At 30.4% G+C, this 12,379-nt stretch overlaps 8 protein-coding genes and 2 pseudogenes across 10 annotated transcripts, besides 6 other annotated features; 6 read left to right on the plus strand and 4 right to left on the minus strand.

The window, feature by feature from the left end:
- Positions 1-1,173: 1,173 nt before the first annotated feature.
- On the minus strand, positions 1,174-1,566 carry TVAGG3_0103660 (annotated as a pseudogene). The gene has a single exon. A coding segment is annotated over exon 1 (393 nt).
- Positions 1,174-1,566: a mobile genetic element.
- An 89-nt stretch (positions 1,567-1,655) lies between these two features.
- TVAGG3_0103670 (uncharacterized protein) lies at positions 1,656-2,156 on the plus strand (the record flags this gene model as incomplete). The annotated part of the gene is made up of 1 exon (XM_001303375.1): positions 1,656-2,156. One exon carries the CDS (start codon positions 1,656-1,658, stop codon positions 2,154-2,156), a length of 501 nt encoding a protein of 166 aa, XP_001303376.1.
- Positions 2,157-2,194: 38 nt separating this feature from the next.
- Positions 2,195-2,383, minus strand: TVAGG3_0103680 (uncharacterized protein; the record flags this gene model as incomplete). Its single annotated transcript, XM_001303376.1, has 1 exon — positions 2,195-2,383. One exon carries the CDS (start codon positions 2,381-2,383, stop codon positions 2,195-2,197), a length of 189 nt encoding a protein of 62 aa, XP_001303377.1.
- Positions 2,384-2,430: 47 nt separating this feature from the next.
- Positions 2,431-2,637, minus strand: TVAGG3_0103690 (uncharacterized protein; the record flags this gene model as incomplete). Its single annotated transcript, XM_001303377.1, has 1 exon — positions 2,431-2,637. The coding sequence occupies one exon, from the start codon at positions 2,635-2,637 to the stop codon at positions 2,431-2,433; it is 207 nt and encodes a 68-aa protein (XP_001303378.1).
- Positions 2,638-2,686: 49 nt separating this feature from the next.
- TVAGG3_0103700 (uncharacterized protein) lies at positions 2,687-2,890 on the plus strand (the record flags this gene model as incomplete). Its single annotated transcript, XM_001303378.1, has 1 exon — positions 2,687-2,890. The coding sequence occupies one exon, from the start codon at positions 2,687-2,689 to the stop codon at positions 2,888-2,890; it is 204 nt and encodes a 67-aa protein (XP_001303379.1).
- A 257-nt stretch (positions 2,891-3,147) lies between these two features.
- TVAGG3_0103710 (uncharacterized protein) lies at positions 3,148-3,417 on the plus strand (the record flags this gene model as incomplete). The annotated part of the gene is made up of 1 exon (XM_001303379.1): positions 3,148-3,417. One exon carries the CDS (start codon positions 3,148-3,150, stop codon positions 3,415-3,417), a length of 270 nt encoding a protein of 89 aa, XP_001303380.1.
- Positions 3,418-3,682: 265 nt separating this feature from the next.
- TVAGG3_0103720 (uncharacterized protein) lies at positions 3,683-4,033 on the plus strand (the record flags this gene model as incomplete). The annotated part of the gene is made up of 1 exon (XM_001303380.1): positions 3,683-4,033. The coding sequence occupies one exon, from the start codon at positions 3,683-3,685 to the stop codon at positions 4,031-4,033; it is 351 nt and encodes a 116-aa protein (XP_001303381.1).
- A 1,394-nt stretch (positions 4,034-5,427) lies between these two features.
- Positions 5,428-5,955, plus strand: TVAGG3_0103730 (uncharacterized protein; the record flags this gene model as incomplete). The annotated part of the gene is made up of 1 exon (XM_001303381.1): positions 5,428-5,955. One exon carries the CDS (start codon positions 5,428-5,430, stop codon positions 5,953-5,955), a length of 528 nt encoding a protein of 175 aa, XP_001303382.1.
- Positions 5,956-6,559: 604 nt separating this feature from the next.
- Positions 6,560-6,749: a mobile genetic element.
- Positions 6,750-6,881: 132 nt separating this feature from the next.
- Positions 6,882-7,000: a mobile genetic element.
- A 2,337-nt stretch (positions 7,001-9,337) lies between these two features.
- On the minus strand, positions 9,338-9,769 carry TVAGG3_0103760 (uncharacterized protein; the record flags this gene model as incomplete). The annotated part of the gene is made up of 1 exon (XM_001303382.1): positions 9,338-9,769. The coding sequence occupies one exon, from the start codon at positions 9,767-9,769 to the stop codon at positions 9,338-9,340; it is 432 nt and encodes a 143-aa protein (XP_001303383.1).
- A 513-nt stretch (positions 9,770-10,282) lies between these two features.
- Positions 10,283-10,310: a terminal%2Cinverted (terminal inverted repeat of Mariner transposon ID:TVAGG3_0103770).
- Positions 10,283-11,585: a mobile genetic element.
- On the plus strand, positions 10,379-11,505 carry TVAGG3_0103780 (annotated as a pseudogene). Its single transcript has one exon. A coding segment is annotated over exon 1 (1,127 nt).
- Positions 11,558-11,585: a terminal%2Cinverted (terminal inverted repeat of Mariner transposon ID:TVAGG3_0103770).
- Positions 11,586-12,379: the final 794 nt, after the last annotated feature.

Genomic DNA, 12,379 nt, shown 5'->3' on the forward strand with positions numbered 1-12,379 from the left:
ACCATCAACAAGAAATGCCAAAGGTTTTGTATTAGACTTTTCAAATTTATTTCTAATTATCAAAATAAACATCAATTTGTTTACTTAATTTGATATAAAATAAAAGTGTTATTATAGAATTAATAACAAAAGTAATTGCAATAATAACTAAACTAATGATTTTAGTTTTATCCCAACATGATTTTTTCTTTTCTTAGTTTTGTTCGATTGTACTACTTTGTTCTTCATTAAATGGATTCTTTGCTAAACCAAATGGATTCGATATTTAATTCTGCAATTATGGAATTGACACATCCATTCACAGTATTGACTAATTTTAAAAGTGATTCTGCGTCATATTACTCTATTGTAGATAAAATCCAACAAAAACTTAATGAATATCATATCAAATTCGCAGGATTGACTACTGATAACCTTCCTGTGGAAGTTCCTAATTTAAACCACAGATTTACATCTAATTCCAATAAGGTTATTCGTTTTTCCTGTATTTGTCACGATATTCAATTAGCATTAGAAGATTTTTTGCAAAATGCTCCAAAATGTTATATTGACTATGATCTCTTAAGAATTATCTTAACTTTTTTGAGAAAGCTACCAATTAGAAAGTTCTTTAGGGCAATTTGTCCAAAGTACAATAAGACTGGATGGTATATATTACGTGACATCTTAGACTATGTCACAGAAAATCTAGATAATATAATTTCCCTTAACTCCGATGCTTGAAAAAAATAGTTTTTAGATTTACTCAAATAGCAATAAGTTTACTTGATAAGTAATACGTTATAGTTTATATTCTTTTCCATCCAATTGCAACACTCTCTACCATATTTGAATCGAACCGAATTAATTCTGCTCTTATAATTCCAATCCTCACTAATTTTTTCACGGGTTTTAGACAATATATTACTGATATTGAAAATTGTGTGACTAGAGAGCTTGCTCCAAGTCACGCTAAAGTTATTACAAAAATAAAGGAGCTTTCAAATAGAATAATTAATAGTATTGGTCAAAAGTTACATTTCCACTAGAAAAGGCGACACAAATGCTTATTAATCTTCCAAATATATTTTTAATATTTTCTCTTATTACAACTGTTGATAAACAAAATGCGTTCACGTGAACGCTCATGAAAAAATTCAAAAAAGTGACGTTTGTAAATGAATGTGTTTACTCTTAAGCTTCTTCTTTCTCAACTTGAAGATCTGTTGGATTTAATGTTCCATCACGTTCAACCAGAATGTTTTGTTCAGGTCTTTCAAGGAGTTGCCTGTAAATCGTAAAGGTTTCAACAAGACCTTGGTATGGTATCTTAAGATCTATGTTCACCCATGGGTGTTTCGTTAAGAAAGCAGCAAGTGTGTCACGCTTTGAGTCAAGGATGTCGCTTTTCTCTGTAAGACCTTCTTCAAAGCTTAAAATTACTCCTGCTGCAGCTTCAAGTCTTTGGATCTGGCGTCTTGAAACTTTTGTAAGTTGGATTGATCTATTGGTACTGAAGATTTGTAGGAGTTAATTCGAAACAACTTCGTTGATCTCAAGCTGACAGATCGGATGAAGTTCAGACATGGACAATTAGTACTGGTATTTATCGTTCCAGTACTTTACGTGTCAGTACAAAATGTGCCGGTACTTAACGTTCTAAACCGTCGGACCAAATGTCCCAAGACCAACCTGCGACACCAGCTCAAGCAGCACCGACACCAGACATGATGACAATGATGATGCAAATGATGCAACAACAAACACAGCTTATGCAACAAATGCAACAGGAGAAACCTTTATGGAAACCTACAAAAAATCCTCAAGATCTTGAAGCAGGACTCAATGCTCTCAGGAATGATTACAAGCGTGAACGTATGACCATGAAGAAAGGTGAAGAAGAATACGATCCGATCGAAGAAGACGAAATCAAGTCAACAGCTTCGACAAGAACACTACAAGCAGAGAGGGAACAAGACGACTTCCTCCCTAAGTCCCAAAGACTTTACGTTCTCAAGTTCTTTACAGTCCCAGCATTGAGATCAATGCGCAATTGGAAAGGTCGTGTTCCAATGGGTTCCAACAGAAGAGAACTCCTCATGTCCGCCATACTTCTTGTTAAAACAAAGGCAGAACTTATGGACTTCATTCTTTCATCATGCCCCGATGAAATCTAAGATCAGAGTAAAAAACTTACATTGATTAAAATTACTTTTTATTCATGACCTGCAAGACGTCTACGATAGAAGTCTATGAGAGCATCGTAGATCTTGATCGTAGGATTGTGTTCGTCTCTAGGAACCTTAAGGTATTCCTTATATGCTTCAACATGTTGATAAGAATAAACTAGAGCATCTTTGAGTTCTTCAAGTTCTTCTCTTTCTTTAGGTGTCATTGACTCCATTAGACAAAATAAAAAGTGACAAAATTAAGTATTAATAAATTAATTGTTTATTCTTTTTTCTCGTACTTCTGTGCAAGATTTCCTCGGAAGAAGTCAAGCAACATTTGGATCTTTCCAAGCTTTCGACCTTCTTTTACAAGATCATCTTGGTAAGCTCGGAATGCGTCAACGTGTGAGCTAGCGTAGAATGCAGCGACAACAACTTCTTCTGCGCCTTCTTTGCTGGCAAGTGGCATGAACTCAAATCCTTCCATTAGAGTAAATAACCTGTCAAAACCGTTCACTCTGACCACTTCACTTTTAATGTCATCTGTTGAAGGGATTATGAATTTGGTTAAGCAACTCAAATTAGACATTGAGACAGAGATAAAAGAACATAAAGTTGACGCAAGGTCTTTGCGTAAATTGGAAGAATCAGTAAGTTATCTTGATGACATGATGAATTCTCTTGATCAGATCAAACGTGGAACCGGTACAAACATGAAAGAAAAAAAAAAGAATGAATAAATGATTAAATTTTTTTATTCAATTGTTTTTAAGTAAGTCTTGAGCATCATTTGCTGTTCTTAAGTATTGAATGTTAGTTTGACGATTCAATTGTCCGTGAAACTCACAGAAGAACAACATCATGAATAGGAGAAGAATGAAAAGGTTAACACAAAAGAAAACAATGATTGCATTCGTGAGAAAGTTCATTGAGTTCTTTATGTAAGACATGTCCTCGTCGTAGCCCATTGAAAAAACTAAAAAGTGACATTTTTTAAATGATGAAAACTGACAAGACAAGATTTCGTGAGTTCGCAAATTTATTAGAACCCATGGAGAATTACACACCAGTCCAAGCAATGGAGAAATTCAATGAACTTTATGGTGACCGCAACAATCTTAGTTACTTTACTAAGCTTTTGAAGTACTTTATTCAATTCAATTGCGAAACCTCTCCGAATGAAGTCTTTGCTCATAATGAATTCCTTGAACTCATCTATCAGGAATTGAAATTAGCAATTCTAACAAACTTTAAACCAGAAGAATAAAAAAAATTAATTTAATAAAAATAACTTTTTTAGTTTGAGTCAATCATATGTCTCTGAATGAACCAATCAACAACGATTTCACCAATTTTTCTTTCAAATAAGTCACGAAAGTTCTTCATGGCATAATCGACAAATGCTTCATTGTTTTGCATATTGCCAAGCAGCTTTTCTGAACGACTGAGCATCTTCAAAGTTTAGAACAGTTAACTCTTCACTCATGAAAAAAGTGAAATGACCACATGGTCTGACAGTGTCATTTTTAGTAATGGATTTGGAATTCAATGTCTTTGCCCAACGTCGAGTCCTTGATCAACATGGTATTACCAAAGAAAAGTTCATTGAAGATGTTGATACCTTATTTGATTCACAAAATCAAGATCAAGATGTAATTGTTAGTCTACCTTACTTGCTGATGGTCAAAGAAAAATTGATGAATAGTTTGAAATATCCTGAATCAGAAATTTTTCGAATGATCTATAATCAAAATTTTATGGGACATTGTTTCTCAGACATGCCATTAAAGGAGTTCCATGAAGAAATAGACAAAGCCATTGAGAAATACTTCTTCTCGCTTCCAAAAGAAGATGAGGTACCAAAAGAATCAGAAGAGGAATGAGTGTGGTAGAATTTACGAAAAAGTGACACTTAACCTTAAATTTCCAAACACTATTTTTTGATTGTATTTTGTTATTTATATATTTATATATATGTATATTTATATATATGTATATTTATATATATGTATATTTATATATATGTATATTTATATATATGTATATTTATATATGTATATATTTATATATGTATATATTTATATATGTATATATTTATATATGTATATATTTATATATGTATATATTTATATATGTATATATTTATATATGTATATATTTATATATGTATATATTTATATATGTATATATTTATATATGTATATATTTATATATGTATATATTTATATATGAATAAATAATACATCAAACTAGTTTTAGAGTTGATAGTAAGAAGCGAAGAACACTACCAGTAAGATACAGCAGTAGTAGCTGCTTCATGCTGCATTGAGTATTGTTGAATAATTTGAAGTAGTGGTTTTTGAAATCAGCACCCCTATGAGAGCGCTGGCGACCGAAACACCACTAGTAAGATTGTGTATTAGAAACTGCTTCATGCTGTGTTGAGTAAGCCTCGATTTCTTTATCAGACCACCTTTAAATTAACCACTCACATTCTCACTGTGGTCCATCTAAAATTTGTAAACTTTATGACATAAAATTATATTATATGCAGGATCCCACCTATTACTTAATCTTTTTGGAATAAATGTTTTATAATATTTATCGATTGATTGTAATTTTTTGTATAAACAAAGTTTTTTATTTATATTAAAAATATATTCGGTTAATGATATTATCTTATAATTTGTAAATAAATCTAGTAATAAAATAACTTTAATAGTTGGTGTCACTTTTTCGAAAATTCTGGTTTTTTCGAAGAGGAATCAGAAGATGAACAAAAAGTTTCTTTCAAAGAAATCAATGAGAAACTTGATTCAATTCTGGAAGCCATTGCTGATCTTCAGGATGAAGTTTTCTTGATTGCAAAACATTTTAATCCAAACATGAACGAATAAAAACCTTATCGTTTACAAAACGTTATCGTTTAAAAAGTGTCATTTTTTTCATGAGCTTGGACAAGTTTCATGAATTCTTTCAGTCATGGGTCACTAAGGAAACAGTCACAGTCGAAGAATTACAAAGTCATTTCAAAGAAGTATATGGCAATACTACCCTTACTGATATGGAGAGTATCCGCTTATGGAATTACATTTCCTATTTGTGCAATAAATATCCTCACAAGGAGTATGATTTCTTAAAGTTCGTGGAAGATTTCTAATACATTCTGGAACGAATGGATGAAGAAAAACAAAAACAAGGTCCTGGAATCACCTTAGTATTCTTATGAATAAAAACCTTATCGTTTAAAAAAGTGTCATTTTTTAATTTGAATTAAATGAGAACGAGTAAGAAAAAAATTCCATTTAGCAAATTAAAGAAAGTCTTTGATTCTTTAAAAGAAATTAAAGAAATTAATGATGAATATTATTCTGACGATCAATCTTACAAACCTTCAAACAACTATTTGAAAAACTTAGCACTTTTCAAGGATATTTTGGATAAAGAATACACCGGCAAAGCAAAGAAAAAAGAAATTCTTGACTTTTTGGTTGGATCAGAACCAAAACCTGAAATCGAAGAACCTCATGTTGACGTTAATGATACTGAAGCTGAAATAGAGGAATTAATGAATATTCCTACAGCGCAGATACCATTAAAGAAGTCCCATGATGAAAGGTTCCAAGATTTTGTTCAAGAAGTTTCACAGAATTTGTTGAACGGTGAATTTGATGAAAGTTTATCCAAAGAAGGTACAGAGTTTGTCAAAAGACATAAATTACAGTTCATGGATTCTAATCTTGATTGTATCGAACTGTTCCATCCATTAGATGAAGTCCCTTTCAAGATCTTCCATAAAATTTGAATATAACTCAATTAAAAAATAAAAATTTAGAGCCTTAACATAATCAGAGTATATCACTAGTAATCTGAAAATTACCACAGATAATCCGTTGAACATAGAGTTGATATCATCCATAAATAATTCAAAAATTCCAGGATGATTATAAATTGTTTGTTCCCATATTTGATGATCATATAACTCTGGATTGGCGGATCTGAGGTACTATTACATGTAATAGTACTCACACACTCCTATGTTGAAATTGCACTCAATTTTTAGCCAGATATATAAATATGTTTAGAATATTATATATTATTAATTTATTTTATATCATTACAAATTATAAAGCGTCAAAAATGAACTGGGACCCTTTTTCATGCATTAAACTTCCATTTGGTTAATTGAAAGACTTTAAACTAGAGTTTTGTGTCGCGGATCAAAAAAAATTCTGACACTTTACACGGAAAAGTGACACTTTAATGGATCTAGCTGGAGCAATTTTTTGAGATGAGACGATAGTTTACGAAGTTCTGATCTCGAATCAAAGCCTCGTAAGCTATCGTCTTGTATAAAAATTTGAAAAAATTCTACGCATAATTTGATAATCCAAAAAAAATTCTAACAATTTTAAAAGAAATTCTTGGCTATGATGTACTGATCATGAATCAGTACATCAGAGCCAGCAATTCCTTCGCAAACTGCGGGAAACTTTGTCTGAATAGTTTAACATTTAGACAAAGTTTCCCGCTGTCAGAGAGGGAATGGAGGGGTAAGAGGTATATATTATAAATATATACCCCTTCCCCTTTCATTCCTTATATCTAGTTCCAAATAATAAAATTTAATAAAAATATTTTTGACACTTTACAAAAAAATTCTGACACTTCGTGTCAGGATTTTTTTGATTCATTACATTAAACTAAAGTTTTGGAACTTTCTGATTGGAATTGAAGGGATTGGAGGCTATAAGAGACTGATGAAATACCAGTACCCGATAGTCTCCAATTCCTTCCTGAAACTCATCAAAGTGGACCTTGCATGCATTTAAAATTTGCCGTGTAAAATCTGACGCAGTCAAATCTTATATTTTGGTTTACAAGAATCAAATATACCAAACCCATTCTATTCCATTTCAAATAAACAATTAAATATAATTAAAAGCATAAAAAATATTTTAATCAATTAACAAAATAATCTCAAGATCTAATATGGTTTATAACTTAAACCCTTCATTATCTTAAGGCTTGCATCCATAAGATCTTGTGCTATGTTCAGATTTCTGGAAGTTAATATTATACCTTGAGCTGAAACCATCCTTTCGCAACTAGTTTCAGCACATACACAATTTGTATCACAGAGAGAAAAATTAGACTCACAAGCCTAAAATATTATCTATACCTATGAAGAAACGCATTTTTAATAACATCTATACAAAAAATATGCGGTGGTCAACTAGATTCAGTTATGATCCTCTGGAAATTTTGGCAAAGGCTGCATTGAAATCTGACAAAATATTGTTGTAAACGTGTCAGATTTGATCGTGAAAGGTTATTAGGGAAGCACTTAATCTTCACCACAACGATATAACTTTAGAAAAAGGAGTTTACAACCTCAGAATTCGTTACAGCAAAACCGACCAATTAGGAAAAGGAGAAACAGCCCTGATTTATAACAGTGGAACAGAGTACTCACCATTTATATTGTATAAGAAATATGATCGCGGTCAATTTAATGACGAGGACAAGATTTTTCCAAAATCTCGTCCATATTACCACACTCTTATCACTAACCATGCGGAATGGTGGAAGAAAAAACTACATTTCCAAGTTTTTCTTCCCCCATGGGGGATGTTGTAAAAAATTTGTGATCGACCCCGGAGATAGACGAAGGGTGCGAAGCGATCGGAGTTCATCTCCGCCGTCGATCACAAAAAATGCTTTTATTTCATTAAGAGTGTGATTTTGGAATCTACAGAAAAAATGGCGTATTTCTGTCGTTTTAGAATTTAAAAATATCAATGCTATCATCTTAAAATCTAAAAAACTTGTTTTATTTTTTAAAATATTTTTTAATAGGGAAATCCGCAATCACTTTTTTTAATCACGATTTAAATATATAAATCGCGATTTTTTAGGAAAATCGCGACTTTTTTAAAATCGCGTTTTTTAATGAATTGCGATTTTATTGTGGTCGCGATTTTTCAAAAAAATCGCGATTTATATGGAAAATCGCGTTATTGGTTCAATCTAAAGATCATTATTTAAAAAGTCAACTAAAAAATATAAATATAAGAATAAAATAAAAATTGTAATAAGAATGTTATAAAAAGTTTTTTTAGATTTGAGTTGCCGATAGGCTTGAGCAAATGTATTTTTATTGCTAAAGGTTTTTTTGTTAGATTTATGTAATATTTTTTAGTTAAAGGTAAATTATGATTAATTAGTGCAGTAAAGTAAGACTTCAAGAATTTTGACCAGTAAAGTGGGATTGAGGTATTTGTTATCGAGATTGTTTGATTTTAGATCTCTGATTTCGGCAAGTATGCAGAAAAACCATATTGTGAGCAGTCTAAAATGGATAAACAGCCATTCTAGATTCAAAAAATCTTTGTGAATTGCTTTGTTATTGAATTTAATTGCGACCTTTTCGCTTAATGAGGTCCAAAATCATGGTTCCGATTTGTTCTATGTTCGCGATTGATAAAGAAAATCGCGTTTAATTTTGATCACAATTTTTCATAAAAATCGCGATTTTTTTGAAAAATCGCGACCACAATAAAATCGCAATTCATTAAAAAACGCGATTTTAAAAAAGTCGCGATTTTCCTAAAAAATCGCGATTTATATATTTAAATCGTGATTAAAAAAGTGGTTGCGGTTTTCCCTAATATAATAGAATATATTCAGGCTCAAGTAAATTTAAGTGACCATTCAATGCCGGCTATTTGAAGAGGATAATTAATATTTGGTCCATGCATTGATGCTATAGAATTCATTCCTTATAATGGCAGTTCATTCAATGAAATGCCAATTTTGTTAAAATTTAAAATCTCTCACTTTTTAGTCTGTATTATAACAAGTTAAATCAGCATTAACATTAATACTTGAATTGAAAAATAAAATCTTTTATTTTAATGTTAGATCTATTGATTCTAATATTATTTTGCTTATATTTTTAACGATGATTGTTTATTATACAATTATTAATTATCAATTTTGTGAATGTATTTAAATGGTTTTTTGTGAAAAGCAAATATATTTAGTCAAACAAATTAAAAGAAAAAGATATCAATAAATTTGTTCCTATAAGTTCACTCAAATTTCGAAGGGAATTTTATATTTCTTTCAAAATATTTTATAATGATAAAATTGAAAAATTTATATTGATAAGTAATATTTAATATTTATACATTAAGTACATGTAAATGCATTTCAAGACTCCTGAAAATTGTCAACCGCGTGTCCTTAACTTTCTTGGATAGCCTTAAATTGCGGATTGTCAGGATAAGCCTTTGTGCACTAATGGTTCTCTCGCAGGAAGCCACTGAGCAGGATGCACAAAGCAACCAAAGGCCAATAAGTCGACTTGGTTCCTTTTTCTCTTGCCTGCATCTGACAAAGCAATAATAATCTTCTTTGTCATCATTTGTAACATTGAAAAGGCATTCTCCTTTTTCCATCCAGTTATCGAATATATTCAGCGTATTTTTAAGTTGAGCTTCGCGACATTTATGATCCTTCAGCAAATACTCAAGATAACTGTATGCATTTTGTATGAGGGATTCGGCCTTCTGAGGAATAGGCCCTTGGTAGTTATCATTAGCTTTAGGACGCATATAGAAGAGATATTAATTTTTTTTATGCAAAGTAGAAGCGATTGCTTTAAGCATTATACTCCCGTTGATATTATCCAAGCTGCAAGACAAATTACTACTATAATTTAATTAAAATTATCAATTTTTTTTAATTTTGTGAGCGGATTTTTGTAAGTATTCAATTTGGACCATATAATTCTTTTGTAAGCCATCAAATTGATCTATCAAGAATTATTAATTCAAAATATAAGTAGAAAATGAAACTAAATTTATTATAATCTATATAAATATCAATAATCTTTAATGATTATAGTCTGAACGAAAAAACCAGAATTTTCGAAAAAGTGACACCAACTATTAAAGTTATTTTATTACTAGATTTATTTACAAATTATAAGATAATATCATTAACCGAATATATTTTTAATATAAATAAAAAACTTTGTTTATACAAAAAATTACAATCAATCGATAAATATTATAAAACATTTATTCCAAAAAGATTAAGTAATAGGTGGGATCCTGCATATAATATAGGGTGTCCAAAGGTGCGTTTAGCACAGCGCTCTATATGAGACTATTAATGGAGATATATGCTGATTATAAATATATAATAAAAAATATGAATATATGTATATGATGAGTATGTTGTATTTTGGCGCCATGCCGGGATATAAAATGAATTTTGAGACAAGAGGCGGTTTCGCGGGAAATTTTGGCGGGATTTTTTTCATTTTTTTAATGAATCATAAAGAAAACATCCTCGCTCTTGCAAAAAAATGCAAAGACTGTAAAAAAATCTACGAGACATTGGTAAAATGCTTCGGTATGGATGCTCCTAGCTATTCCACTGTAACGTATCATGTTAGGATGTATCACTTCATGAACAAAAAGGCGCCCATCATAAAAATTGACAAAAAATCGCCGGATCAAAGAAAAATCAAAGCAATTCTTCAAGCGCTAGATGAAGACCCAAGAGCATCACTCAGAAGGATAGAGGAGATGACAAAGATACCACGTACAACAGTCAGTTATTATCTGCACAATTATTTGAACTACAAACTAGCGTATACACGTTGGGTTCCGCACAACCTTAATTCAGTTCAAAAAAAATCTAGAGTCCAATCTTCGAAAGAGCTCCTCTCTATATTGGGTGCGTATCAATCCAAGAAGTTTCGCTTTTTAGTAACAGGGACGAGTCTTGGTTTCAATATGCAACAGAAGCCAAAATCATGTGGATCCCGAAGGATGAAAATCCGCAAACATTCCCGAAGAAAAAAATTGACACACCAATGATGATGTTGTCGGTTTTTTGGGGCGTGAATGGCATCATCGCAATTGATATTCTTCAAAAACCTAATACGATGAATGCTCAGTATCTAATTGACAATGTTCTTACTCAAATTATCAATTCTGATGAGTTTGAGAAATCCAAACAACAAAAACAAAAGTTTGCAATTCATTTTGATAATTCAAGAGTTCACAAAAGTCATAAGGTAATGAATTACTTGGTGGAAAACAATGTCAAAGTTGTTCCAAACCCAATTTATTCACCTGATATTGCACCCTCTGACTTTTATTTATTCGGCACGCTAAAAAAGAGAGCTGAAGGACGCGAATTCGCGAGTCCAGATGATCTTGAAAATTTTGTAAGAGAGCAATTTGAGCAATTTTCTCATGATGATTTAAAGCGTGTCTTTCAAGCCTGGATCGATCGCTGCGAACGCGTGATTGAATCCAATGGTGATTATATTTAAATAAACTTTATATATATGTAACTTGTTTATTTCTATTCGCAGTATTCAGGTTTGTGCTAAACACACCTTTGGACACCCTATATAATTTTATGTCATAAAGTTTACAAATTTTAGATGGACCACAGTGAGAATGTGAGTGGTTAATTTAAAGGTGGTCTGATAAAGATATCGAAGCTTACTCAATACAGCATGAAGCAGTTTCTAATACACAATCTTACTAGTGGTGTTTCGGTCGCCAGCGCTCTCATAGGGGTGCTGATTTCAAAAACCACTACTTCAAATTATTCAACAATACTCAATGCAGCATGAAGCAGCTACTACTGCTGTATCTTACTGGTAGTGTTCTTCGCTTCTTACTATCAACTCTAAAACTAGTTTGATGTATTATTTATTCATATATAAATATATACATATATAAATATATACATATATAAATATATACATATATAAATATATACATATATAAATATATACATATATAAATATATACATATATAAATATATACATATATAAATATATACATATATAAATATATACATATATAAATATATACATATATAAATATATACATATATAAATATATACATATATAAATATATACATATATAAATATATACATATATAAATATATACATATATAAATATATACATATATAAATATATACATATATAAATATATACATATATAAATATATACATATATAAATATATACATATATAAATATATACATATATAAATATACATATATAAATATATACATATATAAATATATACATATATAAATATATACATATATAAATATATACATATATAAATATATACATATATAAATATATACATATATAAATATATACATATATAAATATATACAT

This window comes from Trichomonas vaginalis, chromosome IV (assembly GCF_026262505.1).
Source record: "Trichomonas vaginalis G3 chromosome IV, whole genome shotgun sequence".
Classification (NCBI taxonomy): Eukaryota; Parabasalia; order Trichomonadida; family Trichomonadidae; genus Trichomonas; species Trichomonas vaginalis.